At 38.1% G+C, this 26,190-nt stretch overlaps 1 protein-coding gene across 1 annotated transcript; it reads right to left on the reverse strand.

The window, feature by feature from the left end:
• Positions 1-98: 98 nt before the first annotated feature.
• Positions 99-26,078, reverse strand: LOC139692457 (neprilysin-1-like). The gene is made up of 14 exons (XM_071590672.1): positions 26,010-26,078; positions 24,059-24,220; positions 22,769-22,852; positions 20,174-20,379; positions 18,401-18,646; positions 16,167-16,419; positions 7,381-7,595; positions 5,931-6,107; positions 5,100-5,200; positions 4,339-4,397; positions 4,193-4,244; positions 3,646-3,862; positions 3,390-3,554; positions 99-467 (listed from the first exon to the last, which is right to left on the reverse strand). Exons 2-14 carry the CDS (start codon positions 24,204-24,206, stop codon positions 291-293), a joined length of 2,100 nt encoding a protein of 699 aa, XP_071446773.1. The 5' UTR covers positions 24,207-24,220; positions 26,010-26,078; the 3' UTR covers positions 99-290.
• Between the last annotated feature and the right edge of the window lie 112 nt (positions 26,079-26,190).

The raw sequence follows: 26,190 nt of genomic DNA on the forward strand, positions 1-26,190 counted from the left end.
CATCTTTTCAATGTGCAAAATCAGAGATATGTTTTGATGGAATTTCTCTTTGCATAAAACTCTCATATATTGAAAATGTACCCAAGGTTCTGAGTGTGTTTGAAATGATATGCAAACATTTTTCATTTTAAAATTATACAAATCTGATGATACAAAAGTTTTCATGAGTTCTACAATTTTTCCCCATTTTTACAGTACTGTTTGTCTGCCAGTCCATATAATAGGAAGGCTGATGTTCATGGTTAATGTTTTTGAAAGCACGTCATAATTTTTGGCAATGGTTTAATTATCTACCATATGATACACTTCTCTTTGGGATTCATGGTGGATCCGCTGCTGCAGTGAAAAGTTTTCGCAAAGTCTTCTGAGTTGGATAAAGTTCCTCTCACACGCAATCGATGTAAGCTATGGGGATCTGATAACACCTCTTGTAGCAATGACTCTGGAGTTGATGACTCGCACCATACCTAAAATTAATAAAAGTTTTTAAGTTAATAATAATAATAATAAATTTAATTGTCCAGAGACTGCATCATACAAAAAATTGTACACATAGTATAGGACACGTCAAGGCTTTAAATATGACTAGGCACGTCAAGACACATTAAGGCATTAAAATGACATATTATATTAAATATAACAAGGCACGTCAAGACACATCAAGGCATTAGATATCACATATGATAATTCAAGTTGAAGTATTCATTCCAGACAATGGAATTAATGAAAACGAGATAGCCGAGTGTGTTACCTATCCTTCCCCTTACTTGTAACTTTGTTTTATTCCCCCACCCCCTTTATAACCAAGTGCCAATCAAATTCACGGTCCTGGCTATCTTGTTTTCATTGCTTCACGACCGTAGGTATGTTCATTTTATATTTACAATGGATTTAATGTTAATATGTACTAGGATGCCATGTAAATTTTACCACCTTTGAAAGACAGAATTGAAAGTCATGTAATAATTTGTATGCATACATGTCTTTGCAGAAAGTACATGCTCTGCTTGTTGTGACATCTATGAAAGAGTGGCTGTGGAAATTTTGAACATCTCTCAGAATATCATCAGGACATTAGCAAGTACATAACTCTGAAATTTATGAATGATTTAATGCATTTTAATGATCTTTTCTTATGTTCTCAGTCTTTTAACAAGCACTAAAATTTGCAATAGTTAGCCATGCAACAAAATCCTGGCAATAATGATAACTTCCTAAATCCCTTTGAATTTGGTACAAGCATATGATATAAAAAAACTCCTGATGTAATGAATGTGGTTGTACTGAATTCGTGGCTTAAATGGAGTATTTCCCAGTTCCCTGGTAAATAATTCAACAGTCAAATTATTTGGATATTGTAAGGAGAAAAGTAATATGAGACCCTGATACTATATGGACTACCTGTTGCTTGGCTAATCTCCGTATTCTTCCCACCCCAGATTGTATTGAAATTGTTTGTGCCTTTGTTCAAGAATGCTACTTAACTGTATTTATGTTCTTTTTTTGATATTTCTTTATTCGGTAAAATCTTGTACAGGTAAAGTAGGCAAAGAAGTTGTATTTAGTTTCTGGAAATTCTTTGCATGTATGCATACCCAGTAGCTCAGTTTGCCACCGTGGGGTAGCCCAAAAAACATCAAGGATGTGAATAAAAATCTTGGTGAGCATGCTGGAGGAAATATTTATCATGCATATATTTCAGTGTTACATGAGACAGCTGTACCATAATGCTGTATAGCCACGTGAAGAATGGACTTCTGAAACCTCTTGGAGTTATTCACAAAAACTGCGATCGAGGTTAGAAATGTGGCTAGAAGTGTAGCAGCAATTTGGAATATTGTAAAAAGTATTTTTTTTCCATTTTATTGTTTCAATATTTCTCTGTGCCCACATCTCCAAAACATCTATGTGTGTCCTCAGTATTTCAGGGCTATACAAAAGTATGCTCCATATCAGTAAATATTTTCTCTAACCTTTTCTTTAAATTATAATATTGCTTTCATCAACTCTTACTTTTTACCCAGTTTCCTCTAAAGCTCTTCCTGGATGGATAAAGATTTTTTGCACTTCTAATAGTAAAGGGAAAACTCCATATTGCTGGAGGAAGGTTTCATTGCCTGTGGTATTAAATCAATCAAGTCACAATTGAATTTTCGCTTTGAATGTTGATGGTAAAATTTAATGATTTGTCAAAGAATCATTTATTCATCAAGCCATTTACTTATTCTGTACATATCCATATATTTCCAGCAGGAGAAAGTCATGGACTTTTTTAATGTTTGTGTGAGTGTTCAAAAAATTGCTTATAACTGGAGCATGAAGAAAAATAAAATAATTAATTGAAGAAAGGCTCTAGAGCAGTTCGTTATGAAGCATTAAAATCACATGGCATACTTCCACACAATTTATTCTACTAAAAATGGTTTAAACACCTTAAAAATGACACTCTCAAAGCCATGATCAGTAGATGACTTAATGGTGGAAGTCTACAAATGTGATTTTAAGTCTACATAATGAACATTGAATGCTTCCCATATGTATTTAATTTTATTTTTATTGGAATTTTGCTTCATCTCCAGCAGAAGGAAGCAATTTGTATTGCTTGTGATATGGAAAGGAGAAGAGACTTGTGTTGGTTTTTTGTTTGCAGTAATTTGGGAAGCAGTTGTTAGATGAGGTTTAAGTCAGAATTTTTGATTCACTTAATTCTCCTTGTGTAGGAATTTCTCCATTCTAGATAATCCATCTCTCTTTGCCTTCAACATTCCTAGATTGTAGTTAGTGCATGCATGTAAGCTCATTTATATTTTGAAGGTAAAGTCATAGAAAAAGTATGGCTAAAACTTCTTCCACTAGTAACTCTCTGTCTATTAATTGTTTAAAACAGCCTATGCACTACTCACCTCCACCTCTATTCCCCACCTACTTTAGAACTTTACATCTTTTGTATCTCTCAAAGAAGCTCTAAAAACTCTTAATTTAAATGTGACCCAAAGATATTAATCACTGGTCTATTTTCTTCATGTTGTATTTATTTCCAGTTTCTTGTTTTATTAAAATAAGAAATTGGGAAATACATTGTGTTGAAGCTCTGATTAATGCAGACTGATACCTGTATTCTCACCAAATTCTCTAAAAATAGAGCATGGTTATGGTAATCCCCATGCCTGAATTAAGATTAATCCTTAATTTTGTGATCACATAGTATGTGCAATCTCTGCCCTCAAGAGTGCCCTTCAAAACTTATGGTATAATTTTTATAATTAGGTTTTATTTCATCCCTCAAAATTTGAAGTTTCTGAATTGGATACCCTTGTACCATATGCTAAAGAGTATGAAATATAAACTGATAAAACTTGAAACTAGGGATCAAGTTTTAGAGTACTAACCATGGCAAATCCCAAGTAAAAGAGCTGCTCTGGTGTGAAGGCCTCCAAACCTGCCAGCCTAGGTTCTGGGCCATGTTTTTGTACAAATCGATGGTAAGCAAGAAAGGCCTGCCGGATTCCTCCATTGTCAGCAATGTTCTCTCCTTGTGTGATGACACCATTTGACTGGTAAGAGATTGAGTCCAGAATATTATCTTTTGGAAATGTGGGTGCCTTATTTGGGACATTAAGTGGAAGTAATTAATATTTGCCTTACCATTACTTCACTTCCCAGCAAACTGTCTAGTTCTGGCACTCTGTAGTTTCCATATTGGTCAATGAAACATTGAGCCTTTTTTAGGTATGTTTCAATAGTAGACTCTGACCACCATTGAGCCAAATTCCCATGAAGGTCACTTTGTCGCCCCATATCATCAAATCCATGAGTTATCTCATGCCCTATCACAACTCCAATGCTGCCATAATTCAAAGCCCTAAGCAGAGATTTAACAGAACATGGCAAGTAATTTTGATGATTTTCCATGAGGGCATATTTTTTTTAGTCAAAGCAAAGTATCTATATATACAATCAATTGCCACATAGCTAAGTAAATACTTATTGCATGTATGCAGTTGGTTTTAAAAATATTATTTTCAAATGTATACCTAGTAGCAGAGTATACATGCACAGCTAATCTTTGAAAAGGTTGATTGAAAAAAATTGGCTGGACAGGAATACCATAATTATTATTTTCTTAATATTATACTGTTTTCATCAATTATTATTTTTAGGTAATATTCTACACTTCTTGGTATATACTCACTGCAATCGGCCTTTTTTGAAGAATGGAGACTGAAGAATGCCTGCTGGGAAAGCTGTAAGGAAATGAAGTAGTTTTGATTCAATAAATAGATATATTTTATCGAGATTTATGCTGTCATTTTATACTCATTGAATTTCCACGCTTACTTATTGAATTTCTTTGAGGATTGTAGAATGCATTAACTACTGCTGGACTAGTGGTCCACCTAAAATAATATTTGGAAATGAAATTAGGATATAGCTTGATATCTAAGTCAGCTGGTATATGAGTTGACATTCTGGATAACTTTGTTGGCCCATTTCTAGGGACTTAAATGTTATGGTTATTAAACTATTGTTGAATAAGTACCTAAAATAGATTACTAAATATTATATGAAGACCTAGATCTGTAATGCCCTCCCGAATTAGGTTGCCAGCATTTCTTATATATGCACTATAATGTAATGTTATTAACCAGGGCTGAATGCTGCAAAAATGTTATGGCTAGTATCTGGTTCACTGCAACTAAATTAGTGCTAATCATTACTAATGGCCAATGAAAATTATAGAGACCAAGTTCTCAGTGAGAAATCATTATTTGTTTTGGAGATGCTTTAGTGACGGTGGATAAAAAAGCCATTGCAGCAGTGATTTTTTACTAGCTGGGAAGTTTGTGAAGTTATATTTGATGTAAGAGTACAAATGACATGAATGAAAACTTAGTGGTCATGCAATGGAAGGCTTGACATGAGTACATATTTTAATGTGATAAGTGCTATCAGAATGTATTAAGCAGGTCTGGTCTCTCCTTTAGAGAGTACACTTTGATTCTTGTCCCCTCCCATTAGAATCACATAAGGATGGTTCCGTTAGTACCTTCATTGTAGCTTTACCAGACCATCTATTCTCATCAACTGGGAAAACTCACTCATTTCGATCAGTAGGTTCCCTTAATTTCTTCATCATTTGTCTCACAAGGAAAGTGGTGACGGAGATGACATTTTTGAAATGGTTTTTCCCCACAGTCAACTGAAAAAAAGTAGGTATATCTCTTTAAATATTAAAAATTGAAAAGGTAACATTAGAGTTGGAAGCAAATGCACCTTAGGACACTTTTGTGTGGCTTATGATCATCTGATGATTTTGTTCCAAAATCAAGGTCTTTATTGGGATACCTTAGTTTCAGCTTATTCTGAATGAAACATATTGATCACACTATCTCATAACAGATTCTAAAATAATTTTTGAGTCATTGACAATTTAGCAAAGATATTTAAGATGGGAAATGTTAAAATTTCTCCTTGTCACATTACTGTGATTGCATTAAAATGATCTTTCACTGAGCTTAAATTCATTCATTTCCTCTCATATTGTTTACTCTATGTTAATGAACTTCAGATGAGGAATAATCTCAGTCCCAATGAATATGCAACGTTGCAGATCGCTTGGTGATATAAATGCTAACAAAGTTTTTTATATCTCTGATGGTATTTTTACTAACCAACTCATGTAAAAATATATAATGTACAAAAATGCAAAGTGGGACTCGTGAGCAATTCCCCATAATTATTTGATCTTCCTTTTTCTAAGAGTTTTGTAGGCCCCTATGCATTCCTCTGATACCTGTTGAGAACTTGATCATCTCTAAAATATAATGAACTAGAACATATTAAAAATTCTCTTGCAGGCATTTAAAATTAAATGGAGTTTATCCACAAATTACAATGATAACAAACTGAAATTTTCTCCTCATAAATACCCCTTTGTAGTGTTCTTCAAGGGCTGTTATGTTGCTGTACCAGGGAGGATAACCAATGAACTGAGTCATAGCATCTGCTTTCTGACGTGCAGCCTCTTTTGTCTCGTGGTCCATCCATGTAAGTCTTCCTACTTCTTCCTTAAATGCCTCGCGTATGTGTTCAACCATGTTATCAGCCTGTTTGTAAATGACAGATTTAGATAAACTTAAGAAATAGTTAATTGCTCCAGAAACAATTAATGCCAAATGAAAATTGAGAATATGAAGGAACAGGTAAGATAAATGATGAAGTCATACAAGAATTTTTAATAGATCTTAAAAGATGAAATAATTATTTTTGGAATTGAAACTATGAAGCAAAGGTTGATCCAAGGGTATTGTTTACCCCCACCTCTTTTTTTGGTAATTAATTGTCCTCCTGCCGTGATTATAAACTAAAGCTCTTATTCAATCCATAGTAAGGATTTCTATGGCCAATTATTGCAAAAACGTGTAGGCTGAAAATCGTTCAGGCTAAATTTGTGTTCGCTATTAAAATACCATGAGAGCAAACAGTCACTAGATAAGTTTCTTTGTTTGCTTTTGTCTTGAAGACACATTAGAACTAATAATGTAGAATTGAATTTATGCATTGTTAAAACTATTTATGAAAATAGTATTTCAACAATTTACCCATAAAATAAGGTCAATTTGGAAGCAATGCATTTGCCTTTGACTGTTATACCATTGTACTTATCATTTGCACTTTTGCTTCTTGTTGCGAACTGGTACCTAGGGTTGCTAGTAGGTATGGTCAATGATGGGTTATATGTACCCCTCTGGATTTTGGGTATACTCATGTATTTAATGTACACCTTAGGTTTAGTTTGCTGACCCAAGCCTTTAAATCATTGAACAATATATGTCTGGGGAAAATGGCATCCCTTCAAAATGAAGGAAATGGGGAAGAAAATGCTAAATTGCAAAGCTTCACATGTATTTTGGCTCTCCCCTATCCTATTTCCCCCTCTCCCCCAATTGTCACCCTACTGGCAACCTAACTGATATCCTTATGCCACTTGCTTTATTTTGTATACTTTCAGTTTAATCATTATTACAACAGTGCTGGTTTAAGATGACCATTTGAGAAGCTTATTGATTTTGAAAGCACTGCAAAAGTAGACAAGAGTTCTGTGAACATGAAAAAGTAATTGTACTTAAATTTCCGTTTGTTTCATTCATGCATCGTGGATATGTTAGATATGAAAATATCCTTTCTTTTCCATCAATTTGTTTTGGCAAAATTATTTTATGTTAAATACCTTGGCTGTAAATGTAAGATGATCTCCCATAACTACAAGCTTCCAACTTTAGAAAAAATCATAGATTTTAGATTTAAGTGAATGTGGAAGTCAGTATTAATATTTCAGATGTGTTGTGGCTTGGCCATTCTTAGTATATATTTATTTACCGAATTCTTTGCATCAACATCAAAGTACTGGTGGACGTACTGGTACCCAGTTGCAAAGCTTAGTGATCCTCCAACACGAAGTACACAGTCTCTCCAGCGAGGCTGGTCTTCTTTGATTCCACTTAGGACTCGATCAAACTCAAATGCTAAGTCACGCATGCGCTGTGTTGTCTCTCGGCTCAGAGATTTAACAATTCTCCAATGCAGGTAATTGGCTTAAATAAAGAAAAGTAATTTTTGTTAGATTTTGATTTCAAACTATGAGATGGCATTTTCATGAAATTGACCGACTCACAAATCAATTCATGGTCGTAAATGCATAAGTAATCCTTTGAAAATGGCAGTTGACTGAATTGCCATGAAGGAAGGAATTTTTAAATCAATCTGTGGCGGTGCATCTTAAATTAGAAGTTTGGACTGATTTTCTCAGAAGCCAGGGGCTAAAACCTGAACACATATCAAGGCGGACCCCAAATATTCTCTTGAGCATTGAAATTATCTGGGTAACTCCAGAACATGAATGCGGAACATTCCTGTCTGCAGTCAATTATTTTAACAAATTGAGTTGAGGAAAAATATTGAAAATGATGCAATATATATACCCATCACAATGGTCCCTTTCATGGTAGACATTGGTAAACAAAACTGTTTTAGATTATGGAAGGAAACTCTGTATATCTCTTATTAAAATCCTCCATAAATTCTTGATAAATTGGAACATAAATGTAGTCTTGCGATTACATGTATATGTGACTTATGACTACATACCTGTAGTCCTGTGACTCTAAGGCCTCATAATATGGCATGGAGTATTGATGGCTTTGTCATTGCAGACAAAATATTTCTCACGTATATTCTGCTAAAGTCTACTCTTTGTTGGGAATAGTCTGGTGGAGACTTGTACCCGTGATGTATGTCTTGAATAAAAATAGAATATAAAAATATTACCTCAAGCAAATTTTGTTAGATTCCTAGAAACTGCGTGAGATGCCATCTAAGTAACTTTTAGCGGTGTCATCCTAAGTGGGCATTACATTATTTTTACAGTCTAAAATTGTTACATTGTAAATTCTGTTAGGTTTTGATGTATGCAGTTTCTGTTGGGATTTTATAAAGGATTGCATTTCTAAAATCATTCCTGTTTAACATATGCATCAGCAAGAGTTGTAAAAACATCTGTGATTTGGTCATCCTGTAGTCAAAACATAATGGTTATTATTAAAATGTAAAAAGTAACTTTTTTAATTCCTCACACACTTTGTTTATTTATAACACAACCTAAGTTTTAATGTTTGACATCATCAGTCACCTGACTGATGATGCCCTCCAATGCTGAATGTATGTTACGCTAATGTTACGCCGAAGACAACAAAAAACATAACGGTTATTATCACTAAACCAAATAAAAACCATATGTATCCATTTTTAATAATTAGATCACATTGAAAAGTCCCTGACAAGTAGTTACTGGTTTCATAAGCTTTGATTGTAATGAGTGTTGGGCTGACAAAATGTTCCAGAATGACAAATATAATACATTTCATACAGGAATTAGTGAAAATGAATGATATGCCAATTTGATTTCATGCTCTTGTAGTGTCATTTAGTGGATTTGTGATTCATAAACAACATATTCATGGTATGGAATCCCATATTTTGGTGAAATTGACACGAGGTCATATAGTTAGGATCATGTTGTTTTATTTATCAGCAACCTACCAGTTAAGGTAGATTTTTGATGGGCAAAAGCTAACCAACAGTACAGTGACTATTTCATTGCCTCTTCTAGCAAAACACAATCCAACATCTAGCTCTATAATAAGCCCCTATTCGATTCTGCATACTTCCTTCCTCCATTCATACTGCCCAACATACTTATCCTATTCCTGCCCCTTCCATGGTTGCCTACCATTCCCCCCCTCTATCACAGTCTTCAACATCCCATTGTCAATCAAATCCATCATTTCAGCCTCTTTTATTTCTCTCCCAACCATCCCCTCTTCTCTAACAATACCTAGCACTTCACTTCTCCACACCCACATTACAAAAGCCTACAAACTGTGCCTATCATCCTACTTCAGTGACCATGTTTCTGCACCATACAAAACTACACTCCATATAAAGGTTTTGATGAGATTCTTGTAACATCCTTATTCAGTGTTCCTATAATCAATTATCTCCTCCTTGTGGTACCTTCTTTGCAGAATGCAAATCTTCAACTCATGTCCCTACTGCTTAGACCATTTTCATCAATCACCCTGCCGAGATATGTAAACTCTTCCACATGCTGTAGTTTATGAACTCCTTCTTTAATATTTAACTTAGCCTTTCTCTTTCTTGAAATTTGCATGATGTTTGTTTTGTTTTCATTAATTCTCATCCCATATCTATCAGATTGACTTCCCAGTACACTCAGCGATCCTTGCAATCCCCTGGCTGACTGGAAAACTAAAAAGGTTGATCATCTGCAAGCCTAACTGATTTTCTGAATTCCATGCCGAATTTCATTCATATTTCCATTTCTTCCCATACCTCTTTGAACACTTCCAAAAAAATATACATTGAATGGTACAGGTGATAATGGCAATCCTTACTTCTCTTCCTAACACTGACCATCCCAACCCTCTATCTGCCATACACACCTGAGGATTTGCCTAATGCACAGTTATGGATTAGTCACCAATCCCTCGAATCTACTCCTATTTTCTCTAATGCATTAATTAATTCAACCAAATTCACTCTTTTCAAAACACGTTTTGAAATCTACTAAGATACATGTTGAATGTATTCTATGTTCCTCTTTATCATTGATCACATTACTGCATGGCATCATGAATTCATCTCCCCTTCCTGAGCTCAAACTGGTGATCCTATAAGTATTTTTTCCCCTTCTCTCCATCCTCTTATCGATGATCCTGAGAATCTCTTAAGCTCCATGCACAATCAAGTTTATTGTTCTGTTGTCCTCGCATATGGCTGCCTGTCCCTTTTGCAGAATAGGGGCTAGCACTGCTCTGATGAAGCCTTCCAGCCAAATTCTTCTCTCTTAAATGCTATGAGTTAGTGAGAAAAACCTCTTCCTCCCACCTTTTCCCAAACCTTAAAGTAGTTCTGCCGTGATATTGTCTACCTTCACGGACATATTTGATTTCAATTTCCTTAATGCCTTTTCTCTCATTCCTTTGAATAAGGCTGGACCTAAGCTATCCTCATCTTCATCATATTCTCTCTCTATATCTAATTCTGCTGACCTTATGTCTCTGTTATACAGTTACTCAATATTCCTTCCATCTCTCTCGAGTCTTCTCTGGTTCAACTGCTATTTTACCCAACATTTCTCTAACTGCTTTCACAGATTTTCCCTTCTGACTTCCTGGGATATAATTTACTGCAAGCAGAATTTTTAAATTGAATGAATCAAAATATTATATGTGATCATTATTTCACAAACATGGAGTTATCAAAAATTTCAATGAAATGGCCTTGTGATTGGAGGGGCCATGAAAAATAAGTGTTGTTCGTGCTCAAATTCTTATTTGCCAATCTAGATCTGCATGTATTTGCTTCAAAAGACAAAAGTTGTAGGTCTCTTCTCCGCATTGCATCAGAGTTATCTCTGAAAATGGGAAACCAATCATTGCATGTATTTTAATGGTACACGGAGCATGTTGGACTCATAGAATCACCTTGGTCATGAGTGCATATCTGATAAAAGAAGTCAAATCAATGGTCTTTCATGATGGATTTCACGAATGGACTTGATGTGTGTGTTGTCATTACATACGAGTACATTCAGTGGATCCACCACCTTAATTCGAAATGAAATTAGAATGACAAAAGAATGATATTTTTCATTCCACTTGCAGAAGGTATGATCAAGCCTAAAATTCATTCAGGGCCATTAGGGTTACGGTAGTTGGTACAATTGTCAATGGCAGTACACTGCTCCTGGATTATACAGTCAGGTTTTGGGGTGGACTGAGACACGTTATGGAACATCTGAGCCCACTTTAAAATTCGGTCATTAGTCACGCACAATGGCGGGCTCGAAGAAAATTCGTAAATTATTCTCCACCTGTAATTAGACGTAGAACAGCTATTTACTTTCTGCCCCTTTAAACCCATCCTTTTTTTCATCAGGGTGAGAGTTGACGTGCCGGAAGTTCATGGCGTCGACTAATCATGGCGCCTATAATTCCTTAAGATTTTATTCCTTCAGTAAAATATGGTGCCTTTGACCCTTTGAAATTCTCCAGAAAACACACAAGCGAAATTAAATTTCAGCTCAGATTTACCGTAACCTACACACAAAAATTTGATGCCGGAATGTCATTTTCTTTTTTGTTTTGCTCCTATGCTTTTAGGCATGGAGATTAAAGTCTCATCTTGATATTCGGTTACGTCTAACTCCAGTTTTCATGGAAAAATATATCAAAAAGTCTATGCAATATCTCAGGCGTCGCTATACGGAACATATGAACTTCATATAAAACATAGTACCAACGACTTAAGAGTAAATGGATAGTTGGTGGAACTTTCACCGATTTTGACATACTGGAATTTTAGAAAAGCATATATTGATGTTCGAAAATGTATGCATACAATTAAATCCAAGAAAAAATCTCTTCCTCTTGATAATTTGCAAAGTAATATTTTTAGACGATTAGCCTTTCCTATAGACCCGCGCGAGGACACTTTCAAAATCTCTCATGTCAAGGTTTTTCATTTAAAAGAGTTTTATCCCGAAATTTCTTGGAATATGAGCGGATGTTTGCCATTCGCTTATCAGCGTAATGCACCCGTACGTCCTTCAAAAAAATTCGACCGCAGCAAGTTATCGAGCGTCAAGGATATGCACACACTCAATTAAGTGTTTCCGAATTTCCTATTTTACTGTTAAAATGACTTTTCTCTTATTTTTTTGCATAGGAACTCGTCTTTGCGTTGTACTCTATGCTTCTGCGGGAAGGTGATCTAATGGTTACAGGAGGAATGGAGGGACATGGGACACCTATCAAAGAGTACAGAAAATTATGTATTCCAAAGTTATTTTCGCCTTGACCGTGATTTTTAATGCATAATAGCGGATGACTCCATTGAAGTTACTGTTTCGGTATTCTCCGCAGTTTCTTAGAATTAGTATGATAGGTTGTGTTAATATGTGATTTGGTGTTTGGCAATCGTTGGTACGCGAATGATGTCTTGGAAGCTAAGTGGCATTAAGCTTGAGAAAGCTCACTCCAAATATCCCGTTCTGGCTTTTTATGCACCACAAATCTATCTAAATCATGCTCTCTTTTAATTCGGTTACCAACATTTCGTACAACTCGCTGACCATTGCAAGAGTTGGTCAAATGCTATTCACGTTGGGCCTGTAGCAAATATTAAGAGGGTTGATTCAGCGCAGTGACAAGTGTCCATAATCAAGGGCCCAGGTTTAATCCTCAGGGATGGTGAATTTTTCCTTCAAATGATGATCGAAACCCGGATTTATTTCAGGCAATACACTAGCAGTACGACGTAACTTTATACAGTAGTCTCAATAGCGCCTTTTATCCATTTTGTGCAAGGTTATGAAACATATAGCTGCCAGTTCGATCATGAGACACCGCGATAATCAAGAGTTATTAATGGCTGTTTCCGAAAAGGTAGGTCCTGCGAGACACAACTGGCTATTTTTGTTCATGATATTCTTATTTCGAGGGAGGGCAATGTTCCAGTGGAAGCGATTTTTCTAGAAATTAAGAAAACCTTCGATGAAGTACCTCATAGTGAACTACTCGCAAAGCGAGACGCACATGGCATTGATAAAAATATCCGGGGTAGGATTTAAGACTTTTTGAATGGTCGGGTTCAAAGAGTAGTGACAGGTGGAGTTAGCTCAAATGCAGTAGAAGTTACTTCAGGTGTTCCCCAGGGGAGTGTCATCGGACCTCTTTAATTCCTACTTTACGTTAACGACATTGACTCCGTAGTCACTGGTAAGATACGTTTATTTGCCGGCGATGCAGTGGTTTACCGTGATGTCCGTGATCCTGAGGACACAGCAGCTTTTTCAGATGACCTTAATGCTATACAACGCTGGTGCGAGGCTTGGCAATTACAATTAAACTTAAAAAAAGTGCATAGTGAAGAATTTTTGGAAAAAGAGCTCCCTCCCGAACACCTACTGTATTGGGTCCACCGAAATGGAATGTTTAGACTCAATTAAATACCTAGGCGTTCCCCACACTCACGATCTCTCCTGGGTGAAACACATACGGGGAGTATGTGGACAAGACAGTAAAAAATTAGAATTAATTAGAAGAGAACAGGGTAAATGTGATGGAAATGTCGAAGAGATATGTTATCTGTCGCTGGTTAGGCCTCTAATATAGAATATGCTGCAAGTATATGGGATCCTAACGAAGTTGGATTGATAGCCGAATTGGATCGCGTGCAGCGTGGGGGAGCTAGATTTGTAAAACGTTGTTATGATACACTTAGGAGCGTATCCAAGATATTAGAGCAGCTAGGGTAGAAATCAATCACGGAGCGAAGGTTAAATGACAGATTGAAGCTCTAAATTGGAAGGTCTCTTTAGCAGCGATGTTGAAAATGTATTCTTACCACCATCGTACTACGGTAAGAGAGATCATGGTAATAATATTAGAGAGACTCGAGGGTAGAACAGATAGATTTAAGTTATTTTTTCCACGAACGATATGGGATCATAATAAAATTGTCCGACCGCGGTAATGTCATGTTCTGGTAAAATTTAGTCTGGTGTACCTTCACCCCCTGCCACTTACCCTAGCGGTGGCTGGCAGGGTACTTAAATAAACAAATTTCCTTGTAAAGCCAATGCTGGATTCACCAGATTTCTATTCAGTAGTAATCACGAGTATCAGGGGAGGTGACCGACAGCTGAGGTCATTTGCACCAGAAAAGATGGGTGGGCAACCTGGTAGGGTAAGGATGCTATAGGAATGGAGGGAGGGTAGAGAGAAACCCTTTGTCGGCATTAACCTATTCAGCCATCCTCTCTCCGCTCCTTATACTCTCGGTATCTCCCTCCTCCTGAGGGAAATAAAATATCCTAAGAAGTAGTTCCCCATCCGTTTACTAAGCAGTGATCGGCCACGTTGGACATCCCGTGTTTTAGGCAACCAATCTGACGCCCATGCATCGTGGCTGCCCCCTGAAAATCTGGTACGGTGGGTGCCGAGGACTCGACCCTGAACCAGATAGCATGTTTCGCGTTGTGAGATCTCGCCGAGATTGGGACATGGTGCCGCAAAAAGTGTGGCATAACACAGCTGTTGTACGATCTCTGCATAATAAGCGCTCGATGACCATCGGCGTTTCGGATGTGCGGTTATTATTAAGTTTGATTTACAAATAACTATAGTACATAGTTGTTACTTTTGTCTAGGCTTTTTTCCACCGATTACGCACCTTCATTTTCAAAAGAAAATAGGTTATTAATCGACTCGGGATCTTTCCGGGCCCTACAATCGTAGCATTTTATTACTAACAATGTAATGCACCATCCAATTATAGGAATGTGGCTCGGAAGGAGGGGCCTTGCTGATATCTATATGTTGTGATTTTAAGGGAGAAGTCAAAGGCTGGCAACAACGTTGTCACGCATTAGTCAGTATTTGTAGATAGTTACCATTTTGTGGTGCGGTGCATATGCTATAAACATTATTGGAAAGTACTTCAGCGTACGCATCCTTCATTAATGGGATATGCAATTTTCAAGAAGTCATGTGGAAATAATGTTACTAACATGTATGCTATTTTCCTTCCGTTAGTAATATAGCATAGGTTTTGTTATTTTAAATATTTTGCGAGCTCTGTCTTTTATTTCTTACCTTTTCTTCCTTTGCCCACATACTTTTGAGGGCTGGAGTGGTCGACTTGCCAACTCGGTTGGCTATTATTAGTCTACTTCTGTTTTACCGAATTCAGTACATTAAGTGCCGTATAGCACAGTACTTGCAAGGTTTTGTAAAGGGAATAAGCACTGAGCTGTTGGCCTGATATTGTCCTAGATTAAAACCATCCGATACGACTGTACCTTCACTCAAACCTATTCCTAGCCTAGCTTGGGGAGAGTAAAAATACCCTTTTAAACTTGTAATTGGTAACCTTCAGAAGTTGCGTAAGCTCCTTGCTTGATATAAATTTGAATGAATTACTTGCAAGCTCGTAAGAATGGATTAGATATTTTCTATCTATCTTATATATATATATATATATATATATATATATATATATATATATATATATTAATATATATATATATATATATATATATATATATATATATATATATATATTAATATATATATTAATATATATATATTTATATATATATATCTTATCTTTTTATATATATCAATCTTATAACAATATCTAGATAATTAATTCGAAGAATGTGATGTTATTCCTATCGTGTGGCAGTACGGCGGCATTTCACGTTTTTAGCTATTAGTGTCGTTTCGGCTTCAAATTTCTGTGCCAATGAAATTCCGGGTTAACTTGCCTCAAAGTCTATTCTGTACAGTATTTATTAGAGACAAGGTTTGGATTTTCAATGCATGAAATTATCTTCCCAAAAGATCCCAATTCGGGTGTAGTACATCCGCATTATCACTGAGCTAACGAATGAAAAATGAGCTCTGTGAGTAAACCTTCTGGGCATTTCATTTTCTGTAGGTATCTCGTGAGATTGACCTCGACGGCTTATAGGGAAACCCCCCAGTGGTGAAACGGTCACGTGAATATAATGGCCTCACCGATAACCCTTTGGGGGGTCCTGTCCAATAATGCTGAAAGCCTGAAGATGTAATCGACCTCCCTCACAATGATCCTCTCGTCTGGTCCAACGCTCGTCACGCCTGCTAGGAGGTGGCTGAGGAATCGATTCCATTTTATGCGGGCGTGGGGATGCACCACTTCGGCCGTGTCCGTCCACTTCTGGAGCGTTCGGAGGATAATGGGATTGTAAAGTTTGAAGGCATTCCTTCTCTCCTCGCTGGGAGTGGAAATCTGGAAAGAAGATGGCAGTCAGGAAACCGAAAGTCAAAATTGTGCATTTAGATCAGTCGTTTTAACGTCAACAAGCAAAAACAATCGGGGGATTTATTATTCTTAGTATCAACCAGTTAGTTCTTGAAGGGTAATTTTGGGAAATGTACAAGTGAAAAATATTTTATTTTTGGTTAAAATATCGTTTAAATTAATTAATTAGTTACTCTTCTGTTCACAAGTTGGTAACTTCAGCCCGTCCACCTTTACACCCACCTTTGCAACCCACTATTCTCCCATGTTCACTTTAGTTCTCTTACCCACTGACATCTCGCTAGATTCGTACCTTTGTTTCATTTTGCCAGTCAGCACTAGTCTTACTCCTTGAACTTTCTCTTTTAGGCTTCCATTATAGTTTTCCTTTAATCATTTCTTCTTTTGTCACATGGTGTATGCAATTCAATTGCTTTCTCTCTTCCTTTATAGTGTCTGTTATTATTTTGTTTACCTCCCCCTTGCGTTACATTTGTATTGAATGCAATGGCTTTTACGCAAGAAGTAATTGGCCGTTCCGTCAAACACTTGTTTATGCTTTCAGAAATATAGTATAGTGTTATATATTAATTTACGAGAGGCGACACTGCGTATGTCATTTTTCTCTCTATTATGTTACGTCATAGAAAAAAAGAGGAAAGGTCATAATCCGCCGGATGTTCTCCTGACGATAAGTTGAAAAAAGTCAATGACCTGGAGCTTAGCGCCTGTGTAGGGTGGAAATAGATGATTATGGTCTATTTCTTAAGAGGAGATGAGCACTCAGTTCTAACCCGACAGTCATAAAACAACCAGGAAAAATTATCTTTACAAAATTACTTTTTCTGTTATAAATCCGGGAATCAATGAAGAAATGTTACAATTGTTTCATTTACTCTTGAAGGATACCAGATTTTCAAAGATGGTGGTGTTCTGTTTTTACACGTCATGGGCCCTGGTTAGATTTGTGAAATACTATATTTCGATCCCGACTCGGATTTCGTGTGGTAAACGCTAGGTTCTTTTCACCTCCGAACGAAAAACCTAACTCTGGGAAACTGTCCGAATATTTCATCGATAAACTCGCAGCAATTATGCAGAAGTAATGTATAACTGTCAACCGATCCTAAATAACTTGAAAGACATCAGCACTCCTGCTCTTCACTTTCCCTACTGCAAACAATACTGCGACTACTTCGCCGTGGTGTAGCTGTAAAAGAGCGGGGTAAAAGGGTGCGAATATACCTTTTTACGTACATTATCGTTTGCTGTTTAACCATTCATCAGTTCTAAGTGAACCTTTCTCATCAAAATATCATTCACGAAACTAAGGCATCACTTTAGCCCGCTGAAGTCTCAGTAGTTTACAGCTGAAGATGTCATTTCGACAGTACCCTGGAGGGTAAACGGTGGTCGCGCTTCAAAAAACATACATGCATAAATAATGATCTTTAAAATTAATTATTGGTCTCTTCACTGCCACTTTGAATTGTGTGATAATTTTTAGTGGACGATAATGGAACTTGACGGGGTAATCAATGCGCTCATATGAATTATTAGGGTGTGGCATGATAGCCCCGTGAGTAGGGCGCTACATTACCGCTTCAAGTAGGGTCTCAAGCAATAGGAGACGGAGGCCGTAATTTCACTCTCGATCGGCAGTAGAACAAAAATAGCTCCGAGTATTTTCGTCGTGATAAATATTAGCTATTCGTAGCAAAGCATCAGTTTAATGCTATTTGGGATGACGATAATAACGAGTAACAGCAATTTCCAAGTTCGGGACATTTTCATTTCTCCGGTCGGTCAGGGCTCTTTCATTGATGATGAACATCAGAATAATCCCACTCTTTCAGGGCGTATGGCAACCCTAGTCATGGGAGACTGAATAGGTGATGCGAAAGATAAAAGTATCATACCGTCTAACACTTAGGGTCGGTGGGCACCGGGTCCGCCGGAAAATGCTCACCAGGCCACTCCAGCCCCTTTCGCTCACCTTGGCCAGTTCAATCTCGAATTCGATGAGATTGAATGATTCCACGGCGATCCGCGACCTCGTGGCGGCTTTCTTCGAGCTGGGCGTCGAGTTCCGCAGTGCTTTGCTCACTTCCCACGCGGAGGCGGCCACCCACTGTCGGTAAGCCTCGATCTGCTTGCTGTACGTTAGGGGTTCCACGAGCATCGATCGCGGTAGCACCAGCGAAGTTTGGTCCACCTGGAAGGGATGGCGAAAGCGATTCGAATCTTAATAGTCGCCACTTGTGTTGCTTTCATTCATTTGATGAGGACATGCACACACAGATTCTCTGGTGATAGGATGCGAAATGACGCAAGGTGAGACCTTGCATTCGATAAAGTGTTGGTTCAGGCGTGATTTCGGATTATGCTATCCACAAGTGATTCCTTAAACAGTTCATACATTGAATATCATACACCATCAACGAAAATATTTCTTGATTTTTGGCTCACGGCCTAAACAGTTTTCGATACCTATTCAGGAGTAATTTCATTTAGCTATTCACTCTTGGGTTTTAAATATTAATTTTTGAAAAGAATGACGTAGAAAAAATCCGCTTGCATAGATAAAAAAATAAGACATTTTTACGAATGTCCAATTTTTTGTCATTGCCAGTATCGATCTATAGCCGTGTTCTTTTTCACGAGGCGTATTCAATCTTTCTGGATGCTAGGTTTTGCGCTCGAAAGATATCCCCGAGATGAATTGTTCAAATCCTGTTAAGTATTATCATGTTGAAATATGAATTTAAAATTTTCATTTTAGACACCGGTGTAATAACAGGGCGTGAATCGTCAGAGCACCCAAAAGCAAAGCTAATTAAATTAAATTTTCTATTTAGTGAAAAGCAATGGCACATTTTCAACTAAATTAACGTATTAAACAGTGACTATCCCACCCACGAATGGGAGAGGGATACCACCAACCTAGGAGTGAATAGGATAGGTAGTAAGTTTGGATAACATTTTCTATCTCCAACCAAGCCTCGATCAAGAGTGCATTTTAATCGTGAACTTTCCTGGAAAATCTATCTGCCCGGCGCAGTAATTAATGAGGTAGAGGAGGTACTGTGTATCCGGGAGTAGTCGATTCCATAGCGCCAATAGAATAACAATTTTCTGTGATGTAAGCCTATTTGTTCAATTTTTATCTTCTTGTCAATTATCCCAAATAAAGGGTCACTGCCACCACCATATGAACGCAAATTTAAAGTTAGAATTTTTATCGGTGTTCTCCTCTTTAACGGTTGCTTTAATTTTTTAAAAGAGTCTCAATAGCATCATCCTCCGGAGAGGAGACTCAACTGGAGTTCCACGGCAAAAGATGCTCCCCGAGGTATTCCGTCGTCCGGCAGTTAAATTAAATGTTTGCATTGTTCGTGCCGCGGCATATCAGCAGTTTATCCCAAAAAGTCTGTTGATCCCCCTAGCATAAATAATGATAAAACTGTCGTTCAATGTTCTTAATTGTCCTCTTTCTTCCAGCCGACAGAAATGCGGGAAAATGACGTGTTGTCGTCTACCATGATGAAGCCCTTCAATATTAAAGGTGTGAAAGTATCGCGATACTTAAAAAATATCGCGGTGTTGTCTCCAAATAAGCACAATCCACAGTTAAGGCTCCACACTGCGTACGCACTTCCTAGAGTAACATCACTTAAGCAGCCTTCGCGACAGATCTCCCGAAGCAGCATGAAGAATTCAGAATAAACCTCTCTTAACTCACCGTGATGACGCTCTGGTTGGAGTTCTTCCGGTCCAAGTACACATAGGCGAATATAAGCGGGGCGACAGCGGTCCGCCGGGTCCCCTGGGCCACCATGTCCTGCCAGTCGAAGTGCTCCTCTGTCCATGTCCCCTGGGCCATCGGCCATCCACCGAACTCGTCGAGCAGTTCGATGAGGGGGAGCAAGCCGCCGCGCTCAACGCTCTCTGAGAAGCCCAAAGGGAACGGCAAACCGATCAGAATAGGGAATCGAGCGGATCTCCTTTCCCGATTGATTCCCTTGGCGAAGCCGTGGGTGAGAAAATTTTGACGAACCGCACCGTTTACGTTTGGTGAACTGAATGGCACCTGAGATTATTGAATCCAAAAAATGAGTAGTGATGCAATTGAAATATAGAGTAAGAGACGCAACTAGTGACACATTCGAATGAGACAGTAGTTCAACCCGTAAAATATTTGAGCCGTCATATCGGAATTAACCTGGGGCGAGTGTTGGCAGGGCGAGCCTCGAAGTAATCGGGGAAAGTGGATATAGGGCATATTGAGGGGCAGTGGATCGCCGAATATTGCGGCAGAGGGAGAATATTGGGTAAAGGTAATAAAACAGTAGTCATGTGGGGTGGAATGAAGGGAAGTAGAAAATACGAGGGTCAACCGGAAAGTAGTACCCGTTCGTGCCGCATGAAGTGCTGACGACGCGAGTAGCCGCTGGACGAGGTCAGATAGCTTCAGTGGCTTGTCTGCCTTCTCTGAGCCAAGTTGCGTGACGCTAGCATTGCCTGTGTTGTTTCTGTGATTGTTTACAATGTTTAAAAAAATTGAGAACGCCGCCAGTTGTGAAGTGAGGGCAGTGATTAAATTCCTCAATGCAAGAAACGTTCGCCCATGTGATATTCATCGCCAATTAAAGGAGGTGTATGGAGACAATGTAATGGACGAGTCGTCTGTTCGGCGGTGGTGTCGCAACTTCAACATGGGGAGGGGGAACACACACGACGATGAGCGTTCGGAGAGACCGTCTGTCATTACAGACCAACTGGTGAGCTCAGTTGACGAATTCGTGAGGAACGATCGGCGCGTCACAATTGATGACATCTGTGAGCATTTTCCCAATGTTTCTCGAACAATTGTTCATGAAATTGTTAAACACCATCTGCATTATGCAAAAATTTGTGCAAGATGGGTCCCTCGCGTATCTCAATGAGCTGGCGGCGAAGGACTATGCAGCAGGAATACAGAAACTTGTCACACGTTATGACAAATGCCTTAATTTGCTTGGAGATTATGTTGAGAAGTAGTTTAAAGTATCCTCTTTCAAATAAAATTTTTTATGTTTGTTAATATTTACTTTTGTGTCTTTATTTCACGAACGGGTACTACTTTCCGGATGACCCTCGTATATAGAGCTGAAAAATGTTTTATTTTAAAGAGCGCTGCGACTACTCATTTACCTGTATATGCTCACTACTTCTTAATGGGGATATAGTGTCGTGTTAGGTGGGGTTTTTAAAGGTAGAAGTGAAGTTTTAACTAAGTTTTCTGCAGACTGCGCCCTGGATCACTCGAAAATCTATCTTGAACTACTGTGGGAAAAAAGAGATAACAAAGCCCGACTGATAAAAAACTGGTTTAAGACGACGCGAATCCGCTCATAGTTCCACAAAATTTGAGGTTCCAGCCCCTGAAGGCTTCAAGCTAAATTAAAATATAAAAAAAGTATCTATCGAGTGACATAATAGGTAGCATCGAGTTAATAATGCGATAAGCCGTTCTCTGCGTAAGCTGGTCGGATGAAGTTGACAAAAACGGAGAGGTTTTCGAGTATAAAAAATTCAAGCGTTGATTTTCCCTTCGCGCAATTAACGACTAGAACCGAGTGAAAAATAAGCATATTGAAGTACATTCCTCTACGGACCATGTTTGCTTTATCCTGACTGCTGTCCTGACACCCCCGCTACACGTCTTTCCGTTGGCGTGTGGAATATTGTGAAAAATGACAGTGGCCCGTGGCGTTTCGAATGCGGGGGAAATCTGCAATAAACATGTAATATTGTGTTTTGCAAGCCCAATAACACTTCCCGAGGCGTAATTCATCGAAAATGTATTTCCAGTCATTAAGCATTGAGGAATTTGTTTCGCAGGGTACAGCGTATTCGTGCTGTTTTGTTATTTCGTTTCATATTACATGTATTATGCTTCTTGCTTGGAAAATTAACTTGTCTTACATCTAAGGCAAGTTTAACATCACGTCTGTTTTGATGATTCATCTAAAAAATGTACTTTGGGAAGGTAGATATAAATAACTTTAATAATGACAAGCAGCACTGAAAACACCCCATTATCATATTTGGATAAATCTTCCGAATTATTCTTAGCAAAGACGTATTTTCAAAAATATCTTAGTCTGCTCAAGTCAGTACTGACTCTTCTTTCAAAGAGTAGCCGTCATTACTAAAGGTAAAACTTTGATTCTAAGATCGTAATTTTCGTTTGCATCATTTTTCAGACTCAAAAAAAATTTTATTTCGTCATATGACTCATCAAAACTTAGTATCTTGAATAATTAAAAGATCTTTGGGGTTGAGAGGCACTAACCTTCATCCATGCATGCCCTGTAAGCCTGCTTTGCTGAGGTTACCGGTCCCGGATCTGCGTCACTGTATTCCTCTTCAAATATCTCTTGGAAAATAGAAATATAGCAAAAGGTGATGGATACCATTCATTTCTAACTGAAAAGTTTAAAACATATCGATTGATGCTAAAACAAACTGACTTAATTCATACCACAATGCTGTATTAAGTTGAGGATGATTGCTTTATATTGTCTTACTTATAAAATTATGATTTTAATTGAATGCACTATTCATATTGATATTGCTGTATCCATAATGTAAATGGTACCGAGGGTACCATGGCTTTCCAGAGATTCCTTTCGTGATATTTATTTTCTTCGGTCACAACTCATTCTTAATTACCAAGCATAAAAGAATAAACTTGACTTTAAGTAAACTATTGTATTTTAAGTCATACTGATTTGTCTTCTCTCGCGCCTTAACATTGCGCTTAAGATGTGAAAGTCGACCCTGAATCCACCTATTTTTACCTATGCACAATTTCGGCTTCCATTTCTGTATTTTATTTCCGTGGAAAACCATCAATTGCCTAATTTATCATAAAAACCAATAGATATTTACTCTTAGGTAAATGTGGCATGTGAGTGTAGGGGTTACATCTATTATCACGACGATTTCTGTTCAAAGTGACAGGAGAGATCATTTTAGGAGATTCTAGAGGTTTTTTCAAAAAAATATTCAACTATAATCTGTAAAATCCTTGTAACAATTAGCTCTCCTTGTCTTTTTTAGGATCAGTCGATAATACCAGCTTCACTTTTAACTTAATTTCTCTGAGGAATATATACCCCTAATTTGTTGATAATCGCTATACAACTCTCCAAATTGAGGATTATTGCCAACGATCATCTCCCTCTGCCTTCTCTGACTTGCCAAGTATCGTAAGTCTTCTCCCAGAAAATCTCACAACCCGAGTTTAGCGGATAGTGCTTTTCATAAGACACTGGTCATTTTAAGAATAGGTTCTAAGTTAAATCTTCAGTCTGTGGAGATATTTTGAAAAAGTAATGTTTGAAGGTTTTTACTTTTGGCAAGTATTATCTGATGTGCAAAAGTTATGGCATACGTGAAAATCAAAATGAAGGTATTTCAATAAATAAATTTGGACTTCTATCAGTACCTATTTTAAAAAACTATAACTATTTGATTTTCTATTGCGCGAAGCTTTTGGTAATTTAATTAAAATTTGTCATCAGAGTTATCTAAATTATCTGATTTTAAACGTTAGTCTTTAATGATTTACTTCACAAACCTTTGAGCTGCAAGTCAAGCTTTTCGTTGATGAGGTCAAATTGGTTCCAGTGTGCCTCTGTGGGTGGCGCCGGGTTTCTCGCAATCCAACCTCCGCAGGCGAATTCGTAAAAGTCTTCGCAAGGATCCACGGACCGATTCATGTTCATCAGTATTTCGTTGGCTGCGTGAAGATTGGGAAAATAATACAGTTACTTTCTCTGTAGTCTTCTTCGATTTAATCCGTAATTTTTTCGAACGTGTCACCTATTTTTCTATCTTGAAAAACAATACAAAATGTGATCACTTCAACTGTCGCTGGTGAATTAAAAAATCAAACGACTTCAACATTGGAAGAGTTTTGTCATTTAGAGAGTTGTTGTTTTGTACATGTGTGTGCATACAAGGTGTGATCAAAAAAGACCGGACTGATTTTATTCTGCGCAAAACGTTCAACGGATAGAAACGAGACAGTTACCCATCTAGCGACACATCTGACGACTAAAACGAGAGGTGTTGCATTTGTTTACGTCGAGTCGTTACGCAGCAGCAGCGGTACGTGTCTTGACCTGGTCGTCGCCGCGTGCAACCGCAGCAATGAAGGAGCTTGAGGAACAGCGTGTGTGCGTGAAATTTTGTTTCAAACTTGACAAAAGTGCTACGGGGACATTTGGACTGATTCTGCAAGCCTTTGTTAATGAAGCTATGAGTTGAAGCCAGTGTTTTGATTGGTACAGTCGTCTTAAATCGGGCAGAATCTCGACAGATGAAAAATTCGCGAACGGGGCGGCCTTTCACTTCGACAGACTCCAACCATGTCAAATTGGTGAACGATTTGGTGCGGGCAAATTGCCGTTTAACTGTTAGGGAGATATTCGAGAAAGTGAACATTAGTTTTGGATCCTGTCAGACAATTTTGACAGACATTTTAGGCATGACGCGCGCAGCATCAAAATTCGCCCCGCGGGTGCTGACTGGTGAACAGATACAAAAACGTGTGGACATCAGTCAGGAACTCCTGGATCGAGCCAATGCCGACCCAGAGTTTCTTAAAACCATCGTAACCGGTGACAAAACCTGGGTTTACGGTTATGATGTTGAGAAAAAAGCCCAGTCTTCTCAGTGGAAAGGTCCTCATTCCCCGCGACCAAAGAAAGCTCGCATGTCCCAGTCCAATGTGAAGGTCATGCTGGTGTGCTTCTTCGATTGGCAAGGGCTGATTAATTACGAATACGTCCCTCAAGGTCAAGCCGTCAACAAAGATTTCTACTTAAAGGTTATGAAAAGGCTGAGGGTCCCAGTGAGCCAAAAGGGGCCGGACATGTGGAGAAACAATGCATGGCGTTTCCACCACGATAACGCACCGGCTCATACGGCGCTGATCGTGACAGCGTTTTTCGCCAGAACGGGAACTTCCGTGATCCCGCAGCCACCCTACTCTCCAGACGTTGCTCCATCAGACTTGTTTTGTTTCCAAAGTTAAAATCAGCTTTGAAAGGGCGCCGATTCGACTGTATTGCGGACATTAAAAGTAATTATACGGTGACCCTGAAGAGGATCCCTAAGGCGGCTTACCAGGCAGGATTCGAGAGCTGGAAGAAACGTTGGCAAAGGCGTGTTTTCGGCCAAGGGTTGTACTTTGAGGGCGACAAGTTCGATTAAGCTGTATCCGTCGAAATAAAGAAGTTATAAAATCAGTCCTATCTTTTTTAGATCACACCTTGTAAATTCAAAATTAACTGATATTACGAACGAAATCGGAAATGAGGAAGGTATTACACAGAATTCCAGTACGCAAATCTTACAAATAGTGATATAATTTCTTTCAGATTTCCCAATTAGTGATTCACAATTAGAGATCGCAAAGAAAATTCGACGCCATGCTTTGCTGAGGTTATAATGATCTGACGATGAAATGTCCTTGGTCGAGGCATAACTCTGCAAATCATTCCGTAACTCATTGGTTCACTAACCTGTGTTTTTACAAGCACTTGATCTGCATATTTCTTCATCCTGCAGTTGGGCTATGTTATTTTCTTCATCTTCTATGAGTTTTGATAATTTTCCTGCAAGGAAAAACAAACATTGTGTGTAGCAAAAATATTCTATCGGGTTTAGAACGAGTAATATATATATATATATATATATATATAT

The sequence above is a fragment of the Hetaerina americana genome, unplaced genomic scaffold (genome assembly GCF_022747635.1).
Source record: "Hetaerina americana unplaced genomic scaffold, ioHetAmer1.1.p SCAF_4, whole genome shotgun sequence".
Taxonomy (NCBI): domain Eukaryota; kingdom Metazoa; phylum Arthropoda; class Insecta; order Odonata; family Calopterygidae; genus Hetaerina; species Hetaerina americana.

Coding starts and splice junctions, on each gene's coding strand:
- LOC139692457 (XM_071590672.1), bottom strand. CDS start 24,206: ATGAACATGAATCGGTCCGTGGATCCTTGCGAAGACTTTTACGAATTC. Junction 5,201..5,930: donor TTGAAGAACACTACAAAGGG/GTATTTATGAGG, acceptor ACTTTTTTTCAG/TTGACTGTGGGGAAAAACCA. Junction 468..3,389: donor TTTACTTGGGATTTGCCATG/GTTAGTACTCTA, acceptor TATTAATTTTAG/GTATGGTGCGAGTCATCAAC.